The sequence below is a fragment of the Triturus cristatus genome, chromosome 5_2, assembly GCF_964204655.1.
Source record: "Triturus cristatus chromosome 5_2, aTriCri1.1, whole genome shotgun sequence".
NCBI lineage: Eukaryota > Metazoa > Chordata > Amphibia > Caudata > Salamandridae > Triturus > Triturus cristatus.
The window spans coordinates 1133352321-1133370061 of NC_140588.1; the positions used below are offsets into that span (position 1 = coordinate 1133352321).

Sequence of the window (17741 nt, forward strand, 5' to 3'; positions counted from 1 at the left end):
CTCTGTCAGATCACAGAAAAACGACGGCGAGGTCTTCCAAGCAACTGTACCATCGTCATCGAAGTTGGACACTACCGAACAACACCTCCTTTTCCAAGAACAAACTGTACCTGGTTCCCAGAGATACAACTTGAGGCCCAGACTGAATAGAAATACCTCATTAGTACCTCATTGACTTTGTTTCTTTTTATCTGATTTCCACATGTTGCAGGGCCGTGACTGAAGTCTCAGACTTGTGACCCAAGTTGTGGCACTAGGCCTGTGGGACTTGTAGGAAAGTAAAAGAAAACTACAGACAATCACAGCTGAGTGAAGCAACCTCCCGTCACGGGCAACCTTTAGAGATGGAAATGACTGTTAAAGAGGAAATTAACAAAACACGAACAATGAACACGAATCGTTGTAAATTATTGCATAATCGTTTTGTAGTAGTCTTAATAGTATTGATTGTAATATGTGTTATATTGTCTTGCATAGGATGGGGACTACATGCAATTTTTACGCAGTCTGTTACCAAAGTTACCGTTGGGTTGCATACATTTGTCACTCTACCACCTCATGTTGAGTCAAGAAGGGGTGAATTCCGTAACAACACATGTTTCTATGCTACACCAACATCAATTGGCGACTAATGCGACAAACTGTTGGGTTTGTGGCCTCCTGCCAAGTTCAGTGCACATTGGGATGCCATATATTACCCTTCCTTTTTCATTTAATGGTTCTTGTAGTGCATGGTGGGAACTAAGTGCCAGTTGGGTATTTTCTGGAGATGGTGATACCCAAGACGTGAGAAGCTTGGGAGTACATCTGTATCACTTATGTTGGCGGGACAGAAAAAGGGTATATGGGACGAGTAGTGAGAAATCAGAAAATGCTGATCGTCAAACCAGATCTACAGACTTGTACTTTCTGCCCTCCAATAAAACTTCTCAAAAAGGTCAGACTTTGCTAGTGGTACCCGGACAAGCACCATTGTGTATAAGGAAAGGGGGGTCAGAGTATAAGGGTACAAGCAGCTGCCAACATATTGTGACATTGAATGGGACAGACTGGCCTCGTATGGTTCCCTCACGTAATACATACTTTGTATGTGGGAATAAGGCTTATACTTCTCTACCTGGTAGCTGGAGAGGCACTTGTTATATCGCTTGGTTGTTGCCCCCTAATGCCAAACATCATTTACAGAAAAGAGGGGTGACATCTGACCAGGATACGTCAGGACAGGAAGCCGGGATGTCTTGAAAGGACTCCTCCCATTCTGGGGCCCAATAGCCAACAGTAGGGACATAAGGCAACTAATTCGAGTTGTAGAAGCCACCATCAATGAAACAGCTGGAGCTTTGAGTAATCTCACTGCAGAACTCGTTGCTGACCGCCTCGTCACGCTTCAGAACAGAATGGTACTAGATATTATTCTTGCTGACCGTGGGGGCGTATGCAAATTGATCGGATCAAGTTGCTGCATTTATATCCCAGACCACGCCCCTACAGTATACCAAGTCATCTCTAAGCTGCATAAGATAGCCGAGTCCGTCCATCAGGATCAAGGAAACTGGTCTTTGATAGGATGGTTTGGGGACATACTGTCGATATGGGGATGGAAGGTCCTTACCTTTGTCGGAGCGATTTTGGCTATACTCTTCTCATGTTGCCTTTGCCTACAATGTGGTCCCGCTATATGCGGGCTCTGCGCTACCCTGTGTCTTCCACATCCTGTGTCCCAGAAAGCAGAGAACGCAAAAATATTGTTGCAACAACAGCTTATAGATTTCATGGCCATTGAAGTCGATTCAGATTAACAGCAGTCTATGTTTCTCTTGCCTGAGTAATGGCAAAAGGAGGGTCTGAGGAACTTTAAATTTTACCCCATACCGTTTCAATCACATTATGGCACTGTTGCCCTCACTCAGGCACCGCGAACGTTTATAGCGTTTCTTTTGTATTTTACTTTGTAATACATCTAACACGACCTCTCCGTTTCTCCCGAGCCAAGCCCATCATGCACCTCGTGAACATCGGCTCGAAGCAGCCAATTCTTTAGATAACCATCTATTGACCCTTGGTGACCGTTCTCCGGCCCCTACAGATGTTTTACGAATTATCATCCCCAGCACGCACACGCGCCCTGTCGTAAAGCAATTTAGCTAAGGAATGCCTAGGCCACCTGACCTGTCGGGTCGGATAGGGAACACGACCTTAGGGAAGGAATTTGTATTGGCCATTATTCAGTATCTTGTACAAAGAATGTGTTCGCGTTGATGATTTGTATTTTTATTACACATGAAGGGGGGTGTTGCTTTAGGGGATTCCAGCGCTACAAAAGATTGTGAGCCACAGATTGAAGTGGCAATCTCCTAGGAACCTACTTACGATGTACTTCTGGGACAACTGTACCTAGCTGCAGCTAAAATAAACTGAAGTTCCTATGCTAACAGAGTGTTCCGTGTCTCTGTAATTTGGAAGGCGAACTCTGAAGATTTCAGGCGTACCCTGCGCTGCTGGGCCTGACAAAGCCCGGTTCTTCACTGGCGTGAAACTGGACAAAGGGAAGCGGGTGTAACCACCCATTCCCCTGGCCCTCCCAGAGTAGTGGTGATAGAGCTAGTCCCTCCCTTTCTTTTAGTATAAGATAGGGAATCCTTGCCATTGCAAACTAGATATCCCTGGATGACGCTCTACAAGAAGAATACTGGACCTTCGACGTTCCACTACCTTTGGAAGACTGAAGAATCTCCCTTGGAGTCAAGGAGTGACTCCCCTGCAAGGCAGGCACGAAAACTTTGAATCAACGGTCGCAAACTTTCCCGCTCCCGCCGGAGTCCGAAGTCCCTGCAGCCCTGGAAGTGGATTTCCTGACTTCTCGAAGGCCATCATGAATCCCCAGCAGACCTGGGGCGAGTGGACCCCACGAGTGACGAGGAACAGCAATACCCGGGTACCGTGCACTATTTTCGAGTGCAATCCCTTCACAACGTTCTACAAACTTATGGATTGGACCACATGTGGTCCATTCCTCCAGCAGGATTTCCACCGAAGATCAGAGGCATACCTCGTCCTGAGTGACCGTGGGCTCCTGTAAAGTAAATCCTCCCGAGGCGTCTTGGCGATCCCTTGCCCGTTGGCTTGTGGGTCCTCTGAAGATTTTCCTATCGAACCAAAGGGCACCCCTGGTTGCTCCAGGCCTGCCCTGACTTACCCTTGCTGGGTGAGTCCCTCAGACCTTGACTTTCTTCACATTCCACAAGACTTGCTGTTGCCAAGGCTTGTTGGCTCCAATCCGGTTGTCGACACCTCAGTAAGCTGCAGACTTCGTGGGACACGCTGAATCCAGCTCCTGGTCACCGTGGACGCCTCCTGGACCTCGTCGCTGAAGAGTCAAGACACCCGTGAATCACCTGAAATTCCCCGACTACCGTGGGCATCCATCTTCCTGACCCGGGTCACTGGCAAGTGACTTTGAACACTGTCCCTTCTGCTTTCAGGTCTTCCATCTTCTGAATCCAGCCTTGGATTCCACCGGACACTTCTTCCGTCTTCACAAACAGCAAGTCTTTTTTGGCTCCCATTGAAAACGACGCCGCAACCCGACACCAAAAGACACCTATGCACCCGGCTTCTCTGGGTGAGGTAACTTGTGCACTCTGGTGCTCCTGTGTGTGTTGGCTCTCGAACTACTTACCCTGTAAGTGACTTGCTTGTAGACTCTCCAGAAGTACCCTAGAACTCTAAAATTCCAACCGTGACTTGCTCCATTGAAGTCTATTGGGATCCGCGGCTGTGTTCTCACACTGCATGCGTCTCCCGTGGGTCCTTTACTTAACTGCCTTGGGTGGATTAGTGAGGCCCCAGCGCTTCTGAAGACCTTAGGCCTTCTCCCTTTGCAAGTCGATATCCTTATACCTCTTTTTTAGTATATGGTCTGGTACGCCCCTAGGGCCCCAGCCATATAAGTGCTTAATTTGTAGTGAAACATTGATTTGTGCATATGTTCCTGAATTCTAATCTCATAAAGAGATTATTAGAGTGTGACTAGAAATAAATACATAAATCTTTTATATATATACCTGTGTGGTGTCTTCATTTGGTAATTCAAGAGATTATAAGGTAAAACAAGCTGCTTTACATTCCTCTTGAGACTTAGCCTGAAGGATGTACTCCACAGCTACCACTAGGATAGTTTTTTTTTAAAGGTTGTCTTAAACCTATCTACCATAAGAGTCGAATTGGACTGGTGCAAGGTGGCCACTTTAACCAGTGACCAGCATATGCCAGGCCAACTTCTCACACAGTGGAAACAATGAAATGGGCCATCACCAACATTATTTGTCAGTTATATCCTGACTGGGAGAAGGTGTCAAAAGGGAAGGACTCCAACCTTTCTTCAAAACTCCCACCCCCGTTTCAAATAATCAAACTGTTGATACTTTTACAAGTTAGTAAGACCTGACTGACCAAAATAGTATGTTTGGCAATCATGTATTTGGTTGCATTTTTAAAACGATAACAGAACATACCTACATTGTTTAAATAAGTCTAGACATATTTCAACAGTGCCAGTTTAATAGAATAAGTGTGGAAAGAATGTTGAAGGGTGTGTTTATTTTTGCAGGGGGCGGGTCATTAAACAGTTTGAAGACCACTGCGTTACACAGAGTGGTCTGTAGAAAAGGTAGATCAGTTCCGGTGCAAATGACAATATATGACTTAGAACAGCCGTTTCCTCAGAGCAGAGAACAATCAGGAACAGGGGCGGCCCCGTTAGACCCTGCACTGACCTGCGCTTCGGACTCCAACTGCTGTGCTGAAGACCAGGGCTGAAACGATCCCTCCACAAAATTTCCAATTAGGGAAAGGGAAAAAGGACTGCGAGGGAAAATGTTATAGTAGAATGACCGCACGCTATACAGCCCTGCCTGGACTCTGCTGATTGTAACGTCTATAGTGCATAAAGAAGCCTTGTGTTGTGTCCGACAGCATCCAGAGCAGTTGTCCAGAAAATTACAATATTCTGTTCGAAATTACAATACCAAGACTAATATAGATAAAGATAGTTATTATTCCTAATTTTTTTTAATGAAACTATATTGAAACTGGTTTTATCACGACTTTGGAGGGTTGTCGCTCAAAGGCTTACATTTCTAATTCGTATTTTACCTTCTCATCTCTATTACCACTTTTGCTGTAAGTACTCATGGTTGGTAATCACTTATGTCTTTTCCAAGATGGCGCCGACCCTTGCGGCAGAGTTGATGCAGGCTTCTTGCATTTTCACAGTATCGCTGCAGCCAGCTCTGCCCAGCACAAGTACAGCTCCACCGTACTCATTCGGGTCCTGTACTCACTGCCAGTACACCAAGGGTGCAGGATGCAGGATGGGCTCTTCTCGGTGGTGCTGAGCGGGGGCTTTTTGCTCTCCTGCCTCATCTACTCAAGGGTGACGCGGGAGCACCGCACACCGTATATGGACGAGATCTTCCACGTCCAGCAGCTGCAGCTCTACTGCGCGGGCTGCTTCCGAGAAGTAACTTGGGGGCATCAGAGCTGTTAAATGCTCCACAAAGAAAACAAGCGTGGCCACGAATACAGCTGCAACATCCTGTGAGTGGTGCGCGTGCGCTCACGAGCCGCTGCTCGTTACCGCAAGCCATAGGCCGGAAGTCCAGACCGATTCCAAGAGGTGAGTGGTGCACGCGCGCACGCTCGCGAGCCGCTGCTCATAACCGCAAGCCATAGGCCGGAAGTCAAGAGCGATTCCAAGAGGTGAGTGGTGCGCGCGCGCGCTCGCGAGCCGCTGCTCATAACCGCAAGCCATAGGCCGGAAGTCAAGAGCGATTCCAAGAGGTCGTTTTCCTAGAGCAGGGCATGCGGCTGCGCTAGGCGCGACCTAAAAAGGGGGGAATAAAAAAGGGGAAATTTGAGCTGCCTTCCTTATGGGAATATGTTAAGTTTGGAAATAGAGGTTATGTTCTAGTAAATGATGTTATAATGAATACTATGTTTTATCTAAAGCACTCCTTATTATCTCATGTTGCAACTGCTGTTTGACTATGGCAAAATGTTTGTTGAGGTGTAGCATTAACATCTTTTCTTACTTTCAGATAACATCAAGCAGTTCATTTCCAGATTGGGTACTCTACTTGGAAGACTTTTGTTGTTGCTGGAGTTTTTCTGTATCCTTCTTCTCCCTTGAAGCTTCAGTCGTCTGATGTTCTATCATTGTCCTTGGTATCATTTTATCTTTGTTTGAACATAAAAAGAGAGTTTCTCACCGCATTTCAAAGAGGCAGACTGTGATGTGCATTAACCTATTATATGCCTTGAAGGTTCTGTTATGGAACAGTATCTTTATGATGTATGACTTTTAAGTGGCTGTGTAGGGTTGCATTAAAGGAGTAATGCATAATGTCAGCCTCTGTATCTTGAATGAAATTCAGATTCTCTTGTCATTTACTTAGGAGAATCGCTAATCCCGGGCTCACCTATGTTAAGCCAGCCTTTCATGACCATGGTAAACCTAGCCTTTTAAATTTATCCCACAATATTGACACTTATGCCAAGAGGGGACCGTAAAGACTTTGGGGCATATCAACAACAACCGGCGATAATTATCGCTCAGCGCTCTTAGCGTGAGGATAATTATCGCCGGCTAGCGTGGATTTTTATCGCTGAGATAGCGTGCTATTAGCAACGTTTATCTCAATAGCGATAAAAATCTACACGCTAACAGGCTAACGTGAGATTATCGCTGGAAACCCAGCGATAATCACACGTTACCTTGTTGATAGGGACAGGCAAACTTAGCCATGATATCCTCCTTCCATAGGATATCATGGCTAAGTCTGAAAATTAGCAGACGTAAAAAAGCAGCGTTAACCACGGTTAGCGCTGCTTTTTTTGTCTCTAACAGGGTTAGCGACATTCTTGATAATAGGAGAAATGTCGCTTAGCGACATTTCTCCTATTATTTTACTCTGGAACGCCCCCTTTGCATCTCATTAGAGATGCAAGGGGAAGCGTAGAGTAAAAGGGTGCTAACATGCAAATGTGCGTGTTAGCACCCTGTTGTTGATAGGGCTCTAGTTTTATCTCTGCTTTTTTGGCTTTTAAAGCCAAAAAAGCAGAGATAAAGCCCTTGTTGATATGCCCCTTTATTTTATAAGTCTTGATGTGATGCTAGAAGAACAAGATCTCGAACTATGGACACTGTCCTCCGTTATGCACTGATCTCGACTACTGACCAGGTGGTACCATTTACTGTGGATCAGACACCCTAAATATAGATTTGATTTTACACGCCTGAGATTATACACAGTGCACCTTCTAGTTGCATTTATGTTAATAGGTTGTTGGTTTACTTCTTATCCGTGCTGCCTGTGTGACCCCCTCTCACCGCAATCACCAATTTATTTTAAGTTTCTTGAAAATTGTATAGTCCAGTGAGAATAAGTTTCCTGTGCCCTATTTTGCAATCTGTAGTTTCTACAGCGTCTAACACAGATTCTACCTGCTATCCAGTGATTTGCTACATTCGTTGAGCGTTAATGATCAGAAGTGTGTCCTCAGAGAATGCCAATGTTAAGGGTCTTTACCTGGCTATTTATATTCTTTTAACAACTAATAATTGTTGTAGCACATTTTATAACCGAGGCAGAGGTCCCGCTCCTTCCTTATCACAGAGGGAGTCTTTTTATGAGGTTTTTATTATTCGGTTCATGCGGAGAGAGTCCCGCGGTCTGTACCGTGCCCTTACCTCAATAGCGACGTTTTGAAGACGCAGATTGTGCAATACTATACATTATGAAATGCTTGTGCATACGTCATGGAATTGATCTCTGTGTTATGTAGATGTCCTTAATGTGCTTTTGTGTAGGTTTTTTAAAGTTTGCTTTTAAGGTCGAAACAGACCGAATAAAGTGTATGACAGACTGAAATAAAATACATTTCTGGATCAATAATGACCGATTACCACCAACGTACATTCAGGCTTGATCTCTTCAATAATCCTAAAACTAGAATTTAAAATCTTTCCCAAACAGATAATTTACTATGTCAGAAACTGGAAACAATACGATGGCATGTTTCTTAAATATCGACACAGACTCATTAAGATAGTTTGTCATATACTGAGTTTGACACAAAAACGCTTATTCTGTGTCTTGTTTAATTCCTAATCCAGGATTGTAAATTGTGCAGATTTTCTCGCACATTTTAGTTACGCGAAAAGTGAATGGGAAAAGTACAGACAATGTGTGAAACTATGGCTCAGGTTTACAAAGATTTTGAGTCGAGTTACTTTCTCAACTCGGGCCCGGAACAAAATCCAGGTCGGTATTAACAAGCCAACAAAAATGATAATTTATGTTGGTTTGTAACCAAAGGTAATGCAACGCAGCACGTGCCTGCACTGCATTGCATTACTTTGCATCTAGAGGGCATCTCATTGGTGGCATATGTGTATCTGCCCATGGATTTGGATGCAAATTAATTTCTACAAAACATTCTAGATATATATTTGCTCCAAAACATTGTGCCTCCCTAAAGCTGACTGTAACAAGGAGACATATTTTTGTTGCTTTTCGCTTTTTCCTCTTTGCATGTGTGAACACGTACAGAAAGGTAACTGCCCTAAAAGCATAGTTTTTGAGGAGGATTGGACCCCTTCCTGCACAAAACTATGCCGACAACAACGCAGACATCCTGGGACGATGGCACAATGGCGCCTTCGTTGGCGCATGCGTGCTGAAAGCGCTGCCACAAGTAGGCCAGTGCACACATATCTACATCTTTTGTCATGTGGCGCAGTTCTGCTCTCTCCAGTTCAATTAAAACAGTGCAGCAACTTTGCTGGCTGTCCTGCGCTGCATCAACTATTTGTGAATCAGGGCTGGGGGGAAGGTTATTCCTCATTCTAAGCAGAAAATCTCGGAACTAGAAGCACTGTTGTAATACGTGCCCCTGCAGCCCCCACTCATTTTGTGTTACGTCACTGATAAGGGTCCAGCACCCAGGGAAAGCTACATCCTTCAGTATGTAATGTGCCGGATGCAGCACTGAGGCACCAACATCCGGGCATTCAGACTGCGACAGTAACACCAATTAGATTAGTAATTACTCATGACAGACAAAGCTCACGAATGAAGATCAAAACAATTTATTTTAACAGTGGTTGAGATTCTAGGGTCAGAATAAGAAACCAAATAGGATCACTGGTAAAACAGGCTTCACTTACCTGCGAAGCGCCGGGCTCGTCTCCAGTCTAAATATGAACATAGAACACATTCAACTCAGACTCATGCTGAAACAATTTACCATAAATTTACAAAAATGTAAGGAATAAATTATTGAAATTTGGAAATTCTTTCACAAGTAAAGTTTCACTTTCCTAATAAATAGGAAGAAAATAGATGTATTTAAAAACCTCTAGATAATTTGAAAAATTAGAGATCTAGATAGGTATTGATTGTTGTATCAAAATGGAAAATATTTGTGCTTTTATAAGCAATATTGAGTTGACTGCTAGCGTGTGTAGTCAATCAATCATGTGTTAAGCGCGACTACTCACCTGTAAGGGTCTCAAGGCGCTTTGGTGGAGGGGAGGTGCAGGTTCCAGTCCATCAAGGAGGGGGCCTGATGAAGAGCCAGGTTTTGAGGTTTCAAGTGAAGATGGGGAGCAATGTTGTCTGTCTGAGGTGCAGCGGAAGGGCGTTCCGTGCTCTGGCCGCGAGGAAGGAGAAGAAGCGGCCTCCCGATCAGGTCTTTCTGGGGCAGGGAACCATGGCGTAGGAGAGCTGGGCTGATCATAGGGTTCTTTGGGGTGCGTGGAAGTTGAGTCGGCTGTTGAGGTATGCTGGTCTGGTGTTGTGGAGGGCTTTGTGTGTGGGTGAGGATCTTGAAGGTGATTCTACCTCGATGGGGAGCCATTGGAGTGTGCGCAGATGTGGCAGTGTTTGGGTAGGTTGAGGACCAGTCTTGCGGCAGCGTTCTGGATGTTTTCTAGCTTGCAGGTGAGGTTTTTTTCATTACGGCATAGAATGCGTTGCTGTAGTCGAGTATGCTGGTGACGAGGGCGTGGGTGATGGTTTTTCTGTGCTCAAGGGGGATCCATTTGAAGGTCTTACGTAGGAGGCGGAGGGTGTGGAAGCAGGAGGATGCTACAGTGTTGATCTGGCGGTCCATTTTACAGCTCAGAGTCTAGGATGATTCCAAGGTTGCGTGCGTGGTCCGTGGGGGTGGGTGGGCTTCCGAGGGTGGGGGGCTACCAGGTGTCGTTCTAGGCGTCGGGGTGTGGGCGGATGATGAGTACATCTGTTTTGTCGGTGTTGAGTTGTAGGCAGCTGCTTTTCATCCATTTGGCGACAGCTTCCATGCCTTCTTAGAAGTTATGTTTGGCTGCGTTGGCTTCGTTGGATAGGGAGAGGATGAGTTGGGTGTCGCATGCTTATGAAACAATGTTGAGTCCGTACGTTCTGACGATGGGGGCGAGCGGAGTCATGTAGACATTGAAGAGCATTGGGCTGAGGGAGGTACCCTGGGGGAATCTGCAGGTGGTTGGTGTAGAGTCCGAGAGGAAAGGGGGGAGTCTGACCCACTGCGTTCTGCCGGAGAGGAAAGAGTGGGTCCATTCGAGGGTCTTGTCCCGGATCCCTGAGTCTTGGAGTCTGCATATTAGGGTGAGGTGGGATACCGCGTCGAAGGCCGCTGAGAGGTCGAGGAGGATGAGGGCTACTGTTTCTCCTTTGTCCAGTAGGGAGCAGATGACGTCTGCTGCAGCGAGGAGGGTGGTTTCTGTGCTGTGGTTTTTTCTGAAGCCGCATTGGGACGGGTCGAGGATGTTGTGCTCTTCGATGAAGGTGGCAAGTTGGCTGTTGATGGCTTTCTCTATGACTTTTGCTGGGAGCGGGAGCAGGGATATGGGTCTGTAGTTTTTGAGGTCAGTGGGGTCCGCCGATGGCTTCTTTAGGAGGGGGTTGATCTCTGCTGGTTTCCAGTTATCTGGGAAGGAGGCGTTCGCCAGGGAGCGGTTGATGGTGTGGCGAAGCATGGGTGCGATGGTATCAGCAGCTCTGTTAAGGATGTGGTGGGGCAGGGGTCTGTGGGGGCCCCGGAGAGGATTGACTTCATCGTCTTTAGTGTGTCTTCGGTGGTGAGGGCTGTCCAGCTGTCAATCATTGGCTTCAGGGTGTCGTGGGTGGCTGGTGGGGGTTTAGTGTGTTGGTTGCCTTCGTCGAAGTTGTCAGTGTGTTGGTTGTCTTCGTCGAAGTTGGCGTAGATGTTCTTGATTTTGTGGTAGAAGAAGGTGCTGAGTTTGTTGCAGAGGTCTTGTGAAGGAGGAATGTCAGTCGACTTGCTGGTGGGTTGGCCGAACTCCTTAATGATGTTGAAGAGTTCTTTGCTGTTGTGTGCGTGTGTGGAGATTCTGTCTTCAAATGCAGTTTTACTCGTGTTTCTGATGAGCTGGTGGTGGACGTTGGTGGTGGCGGTGGCAGGTGCACCTGGACTCTCGAAGTTCAGGGGTAAACCATCTGGCCTTCTTGGCGTGTATGTTGTTGCTATTCTTGAGGGGGGCTATGGTATTGACGCTGTTGGTGATCCATCTGTGCAGTGTTCGGGCTGCGGTGTTGGGGTCGTTGTCTTCCGCGGTGGTCGGGGTGGAGTTGCTGAGTGAGGAGGTGAGTTGGTCGTTGGTAATTTGTGTCCAGTTATTCCGTGGGAGCAGGTGATGGTGTCTGTGGGTGGTGGGTGTTCTGAAGGAGACGTGGATGCATTGATGGTCTGTCTACGGGAGTTTGGTGGTCTGGCTGAAAGTGATGGAGTTTCCTGTTGTGAAAAGGAGTTCGAGGGTGTGTCCCGCTGAGTGCGTGGGTTCGGTCACGGTCTGGCGAAGTCCAATGTTGTGGAGGTTGTCCAGGAGGGATGCTGTGTTGGGGTCTAGTTGGTTGTCGAGGTGGAAGTTGAGGTCTCAGAGCAGGGTGTAGTTGGTGGATGTGATGGCATGCGGGGGGATGATGTCCGTGATGGAGTTGGCGAATGGTACGCTGGGTCCAGGGGGTCGGTAAATAAGGGTTCCCCAGAGGGTGGTGGTAGGGCTGGCCAGTATCTTGAAGTGAAGGTGTTCCATCAGGTCTGTGGGCTCGTCGGGGAGTGTGCTCAGGTGGAGGACGGATTTGTGGACGATGGAGATTCCTCCTCCTGGACGGGTGGGGTGGTCCTTCCTGGAGATCTTGTATCCTTGGGGAATAGCGATGGGGATGTCCGGTCCCACGGTTGAGTTGGTCCAGGTTTCAGTGAAGAATGCTACGTCCGGGGTGGTGCTATCGAGGAGGTCCCAGATTTCGGTGGCGTGTTTGTGGAGTGATCTGACTTTGAGGCGGATGCATTGCAGGGTCTTCATTTTGGGTGTGTTGTTGCGGGCGGGTTGTGCTGGGTCCATGTTCCTGGCGGTGCTGTAGTTGTGCCAGTAGTAGTGACAGCTGAAGTGTCTGTGGGTGTCGGCTGGTGATGCTAGCTTGCAGTTGTTGTTGCGGCCTGGGTTGAGTGCTTGGAGTGCTGCTGGGTCGTAGCGTCATTGCTGCAGTGGTCCAGAGTTCCTAGTGCTGGTCGCAGTCGGTCTCGGACGGGCTTGCCTTTGGTGTGCCTTTGGCACGCCAGCGGCGCGGCCGCACAGCCACAGCCATTAAGTAATGGTTGGGGAGGACTGGACAGCTGGGAGGCGGGGAGGGGAATTGGCTTTGGCCAGTAGCACTGGTCGTGCTGGGGGGCAAGTGCCACGGGGCAGCAGCAGAGGAGAAAACTGAACTGGTGGGTTCATCTTGCATATATATAATTTGTGTGTTCACACTGTTTGGTCTTTTCTCACAATTTACTTTGAAGAGATAGGGGTCTTTTTTTCTTGATTTTCTCTCTACTTTGTATGCACTCTTTCTGTTCATACTTACTCTTTTAGGCGGGTGAAACTTTTTGATACAGTAACATTTTCTAACTTTTTGTTCTTGGGTGTATTACGCTTGGGTTCTAACCGTATCGGAGCTTAAATGCACTTTTCCTAAAGTCTACATTCTTTTCAGAACTTTTCTCTCACAGTATGTCATATATGGCTGTTTCTTTGGAGGAATATGTATATGTTAAATAAGTCATCTGTTTCCAACTCTATAATATATCATAGACATTGTATATTGTTCTTATTCCAGCCTTGAAAAGGTCTTATGAATAAGACGAAACACGTGTCGGCTGATGTTTTTTGCTGGACTATACATAAAATAAATCGACAATGGAAACACTGAACATTCTCGACTTCTAAAAATTATTTCTGCCGTGAAAAAAGGAAAGTATCAACTGTAGCTTTCTGTTCTGAATAGGTCAGACTGTGGACAATTGTATTTACGATGAGATCATATTTAGGATTAAAAGTTCCTTTGTGTTACTCTAAAGAGAGTGCTGCAAACAAAGGTTCTAATATTTGTGTATGTCTGTAGCATGTTAGTTTTCTAATGTGCATTTTGCACCTTCTGGTAGTTAGGGGATGGACTTATATAGCACCTCGTTCAGTTTGAAATATATTCACACAGTATTGTTTCTAAAAACATGTGTAACACTGTTTGATGTGCGGTAATTTCCTGTATAGGGGACCGCTACTACTGCTTTTTGTGAAGCTGTAGTAGGGCAGGCATGTTTGGTTGCAAGACTTGTTCTAGACAGCATCACTTCAAAGTCACCCCAGCCACTGGCTCAATGGACACTTAAAATACCGTAAGCTCTCAAAACGCAACCCTCCCTCTTTTTCTCCATATAAAGTTGCAATGAGGAGCAATGTCTAGGACATGGCAGCCGTAAACAGCTACATCGTATGGCCTTGTGGTCCTATCCGTAAGTCATTCATTTCCGATGATCCTACTTTACAGCAACGGTTACATGTGAGTTTATGTCTCCTTGGAATTAAAGCTACAAGCAAATAACTCATATACATGCTATTTGCACCTGCTTCTTCTTACGTGGGGCCATATTATCAAGGACGGCGTTAAAATTATCGCCGCTTTAGCGGCAGGAAACTGCCGCTAAAGCGGCGATAATTGGCTTGATAATATGCCCTTGTGAATTTCCACAGAAGCCCATGTTCACACCAGAGCATGGGCTTCTATGGTTTCCTGCCGCTAAACCGGCGATAATTTTAACGCCGTCCTTGATAATATGGCCCCAAGTACTCAGGGGCATTTTTATGACCTGGATTGCTTTGCATTTGCACCACACAATGTGGTACATGCGTGACGCAAACCTCAAGTGAGATTTATGAAGCCATGCAAGGCCGCTCTGCGTGGCCCTGAGTGGCACCATAAATCTGGAATAAAGCAACACTTAGCAAATCGCTGTGATGCCTTACTCTGCCCTGGTTGGGTGTTTCCATGCAACTCCCATGGATTTCAATGCATTTCTTTATTTCTCCTCATGACTTCTTTCTATGTGTTCTGCATTCTGCAGCACACGTAGAAAGAGGAAAATACCTCTCAGGATTGTTTTTTTGCAAAAAGGTGCCCTTTACTGCACAAAAACAATCCTGTACTCAACGGAGGCTCCCATGCTCTATGGAGCAAGGGGGCCTGTGTTGGCGCTAGGCTGTTAAAAAGACACAAGCACAGGGAAAAGATCGGAATGCGCTATATATGGCACGTTCCTGCCCTTTCCCTGGCACACAGTGTAGCGCAGCTACGTGACAAGTTTGTAAATCTACCGCTAGGAGTAAGGCTTTCTACTGAACTCATTAAATAGAAGGAAATACAGCAATCTCTTTACTACAAACTCACCTCGTTCTTCTGGAAGTCTTCCTGTGGAACAAGACAAAAGAACATGAACATGAAAAGTTATTCACATGTGTTACAAAGCAATGCATGCTGAGCCATTTAAAATGTAAATTTTTTTACTTAAAAAGGGGAACTGAAAGATATCGTGAAAGCAAGGCCCACTGATGTCCATCCCCCTTCCTCGTCCCATGCCACCACCCAGATAGAACCCTTTAGTACCACAAACGTCTTTTCAATTAGGATTATTCCCAGCTGCATAAAAGGGAGAATTCCCTTTAGCACTCTCTGGGGCATATCAGCAACACCCGGCGATAATTATCGCTCAGCGCACTTAGTGTGAGGATAATTATCGCCGGGTAACGAGGATGTTTATTGCTGAGATAGCGTGCTATTAGCAACGCTTATCTCCTCAGCAATAAAAATCCTCACACTAACTGCCTAATGTGAGATTATCGCTGGAAACCCAGCGATAATCTCACGCAATGTGGCGTTAGCTTGCTGATAGGGACTCACAAACTTAGCCATGATATCCACCCTCCATAGGATATCATGGCTAAGTCAGTCCTGAAGCAGGCAGAAGGAATGTAGCGATAACAGGGGTTATCGCTACTTTTCCTGATGCTATGCTTCATAGCGTGGGGCTTGATGATAGGAGAAATGACGCTTAGCGACATTTCTTCTGTTATGTCAGGTCAGGAACGCCCACTTTGCATCTCATTAGAGATGCAAAGCTGGACGTTAAGAATCCCCATGCTAAAGCAAGGTTTCACGCGTTAGCGTGGCCTTGCTAATTAGGCGATAAAATTATCGCCGCTTTTCGGCCGAAAACGGCTGCAAAAGCGGCGATAATTTTTTATGGCCAGCTTGTAAATATGCCCCTCTGTTTTTAATGTCTGCCCTTTTGGATCCTCTAAATGCTTTTGCGCTTCTGTATCAGTTCAGTTCAGTTAATCTCTATTTCGATGGTTAAAAATCATCATAAAAATACATATTATAAAAACACATAATTACATTTCTGAACTTCATTAGTATAAAAACAACCATCAAACAAGCTGGTACAGTTCATAAAAGAGAGGTATAATATTGTATACATAATTGCTTAATCTCTTGTGTTCCTCAACCTTACTGCTACTTTTAAAAAACGTATTACTGAGCATAAGGTGCGCATGTCATTTGCTCTTTGGAGAAACAGTAATGCGGATTTAGCATGACGAAATTTTCCATCTCTTAGAATATCAACCAAGAACATGTGCCGAGGGGTACGATAAAATGGACACAATAATACAAAATGAAGGGTGTCCTGCGGAGACTTATTGTCGCAGCCGCAGGCACCCTTCTGCTCAATAGTTACAGTAAAACCAGATGGATAAGATAAGATATTAGGTAACAAATTGAGCCTAAAACGACACATTAAAAACCTGTCCTGCTGATTATACATCAGAAATAAATAGGGTTCCATGCCCTCCTCATTTTTAACCAGGTAATAAGCCGCTACTGAACGCTTTAGTATTGATGCTTTGGCTGCTCTAACCGTTTCCAATTTTTCCAGCAGCAGTTTTTTAATTTGTGGTTTCCTAGTCATAGAAATTGTACACGGACTGCTATAAAGGGTGTGCTGATCTATAGCCTCTAGTGTTGTATTAACATATTTCAGCCATGGGATCTGCATCCCCTTATCCCTTTGCAAACAGTCTGTGACAATTTCTCTGCTAAGTTCCGCCTCAGGATTGGCCCAAATTCTGAGCCAAGCCATGACCGGCCTAATCTTCACCTGGTCTGTGATATATGGAATCCCAAGTTCTGAATGTACAATTTCCGCTGATATAGACTGTGGGACCTTTAGGATTCTGCGGAGAAATTTATCTTCCTCTTGCTGTAAATCTTTAGCATCTCTAAAGCCCCACACCTCGGCTCCATAAAATGCCTTTGCGGTACTTATTGAGCTATATAGGCTCATTTGTTCTGGGGACCAGCGTCCCAACCTGTGAGCAAAATTTAATATTGCACCATTTGAGGAGACCAGTTTAGTACAGCGTTCCTCAATCAGCGAGTCAAACTGGATCTCGCCATCAAATAAAAGGCCTAAATAGGGAAAAGTACTTACAGTCCCCATTGTGTGGGTCCCTATTTTAAACACATAGGGGCAGATTTATGACGAATGGCGCATCCCTGCATATCAGCAGGGATGCGCCAGTTATTATGCGCCACAGCTGCGCCACCATGGATGCGCCGCATTTATAATGCGGCGCACCATGGGGCAAAAACGGCACAGATGCGTGACGCATCTGTGCCGAAAAGTGGCGCATTGCTGGAGTTGCGTCGCAAGCGCGACGCAGCTCCAGCAATGATCTGGGGGGCCCTATCTTTAAAATGCTGCGTCAATCCTTACGCCTGCTTCAAGCAGGCGCATGGTTTTGACGCAGCATGGGCCTAAAAGTGACTGAGTGAAATCTTGTAGATTTCACTCAGCCACTTTTAGGAGGCGTTCCTGCGCCGGAACGCCCCCACCTGCCCAGGAACGCCTACATGTGGCGCAGGGCTTTACAACGTGACGCATCTGGGAGATGCGTCACGTTTGTAAATACCCCGCACCAAGGCGCAGGATTTGCGCCGCTGCTGCGTCACAAAAGTGACGCAACGGCGGCGTAAATGAGGCGCAAGTGCAACATAAATCTGCCCCAGATTTCTTAATTGGCCTTTTGCCTGCAACCATCGTGAATGATTTGCTCAAATTCACTGACAGGTTTAGATTGTCCATGAATTTTACAAATCCATCGATCAGGGATTGTAGACTTCGTGGTGTTCGTGCAAGCAGGACCGCGTCATCCACGTTCAAAAGTACCGGAATTTGAGGCTTCCCTTCTTTGGGACAGTCTACAGTCTGAGCAATAAGGCTTGTCTCTAGGTCATTGATATACAATGAGAACAAAAAGGGAGCGAGGATACACC

The 17741-nt window shown here is 46.0% G+C and overlaps 1 protein-coding gene across 2 annotated transcripts in view; it reads right to left on the reverse strand.

Moving 5' to 3' along the window:
* LOC146829902 (butyrophilin subfamily 1 member A1-like) overlaps positions 1 to 17741 on the reverse strand; it is an 837898-nt gene that overhangs the window by 192981 nt on the left and 627176 nt on the right. For both annotated transcript variants that reach the window (XM_085608543.1, XM_085608542.1), the window contains 2 exons: positions 14796 to 14816; positions 9230 to 9256 (listed from right to left, as the gene is read on the reverse strand). In XM_085608543.1, the coding sequence (XP_085464669.1) occupies positions 9230 to 9256; positions 14796 to 14816 (48 nt within the window). The remainder of the gene's footprint in view (positions 1 to 9229; positions 9257 to 14795; positions 14817 to 17741) is intronic.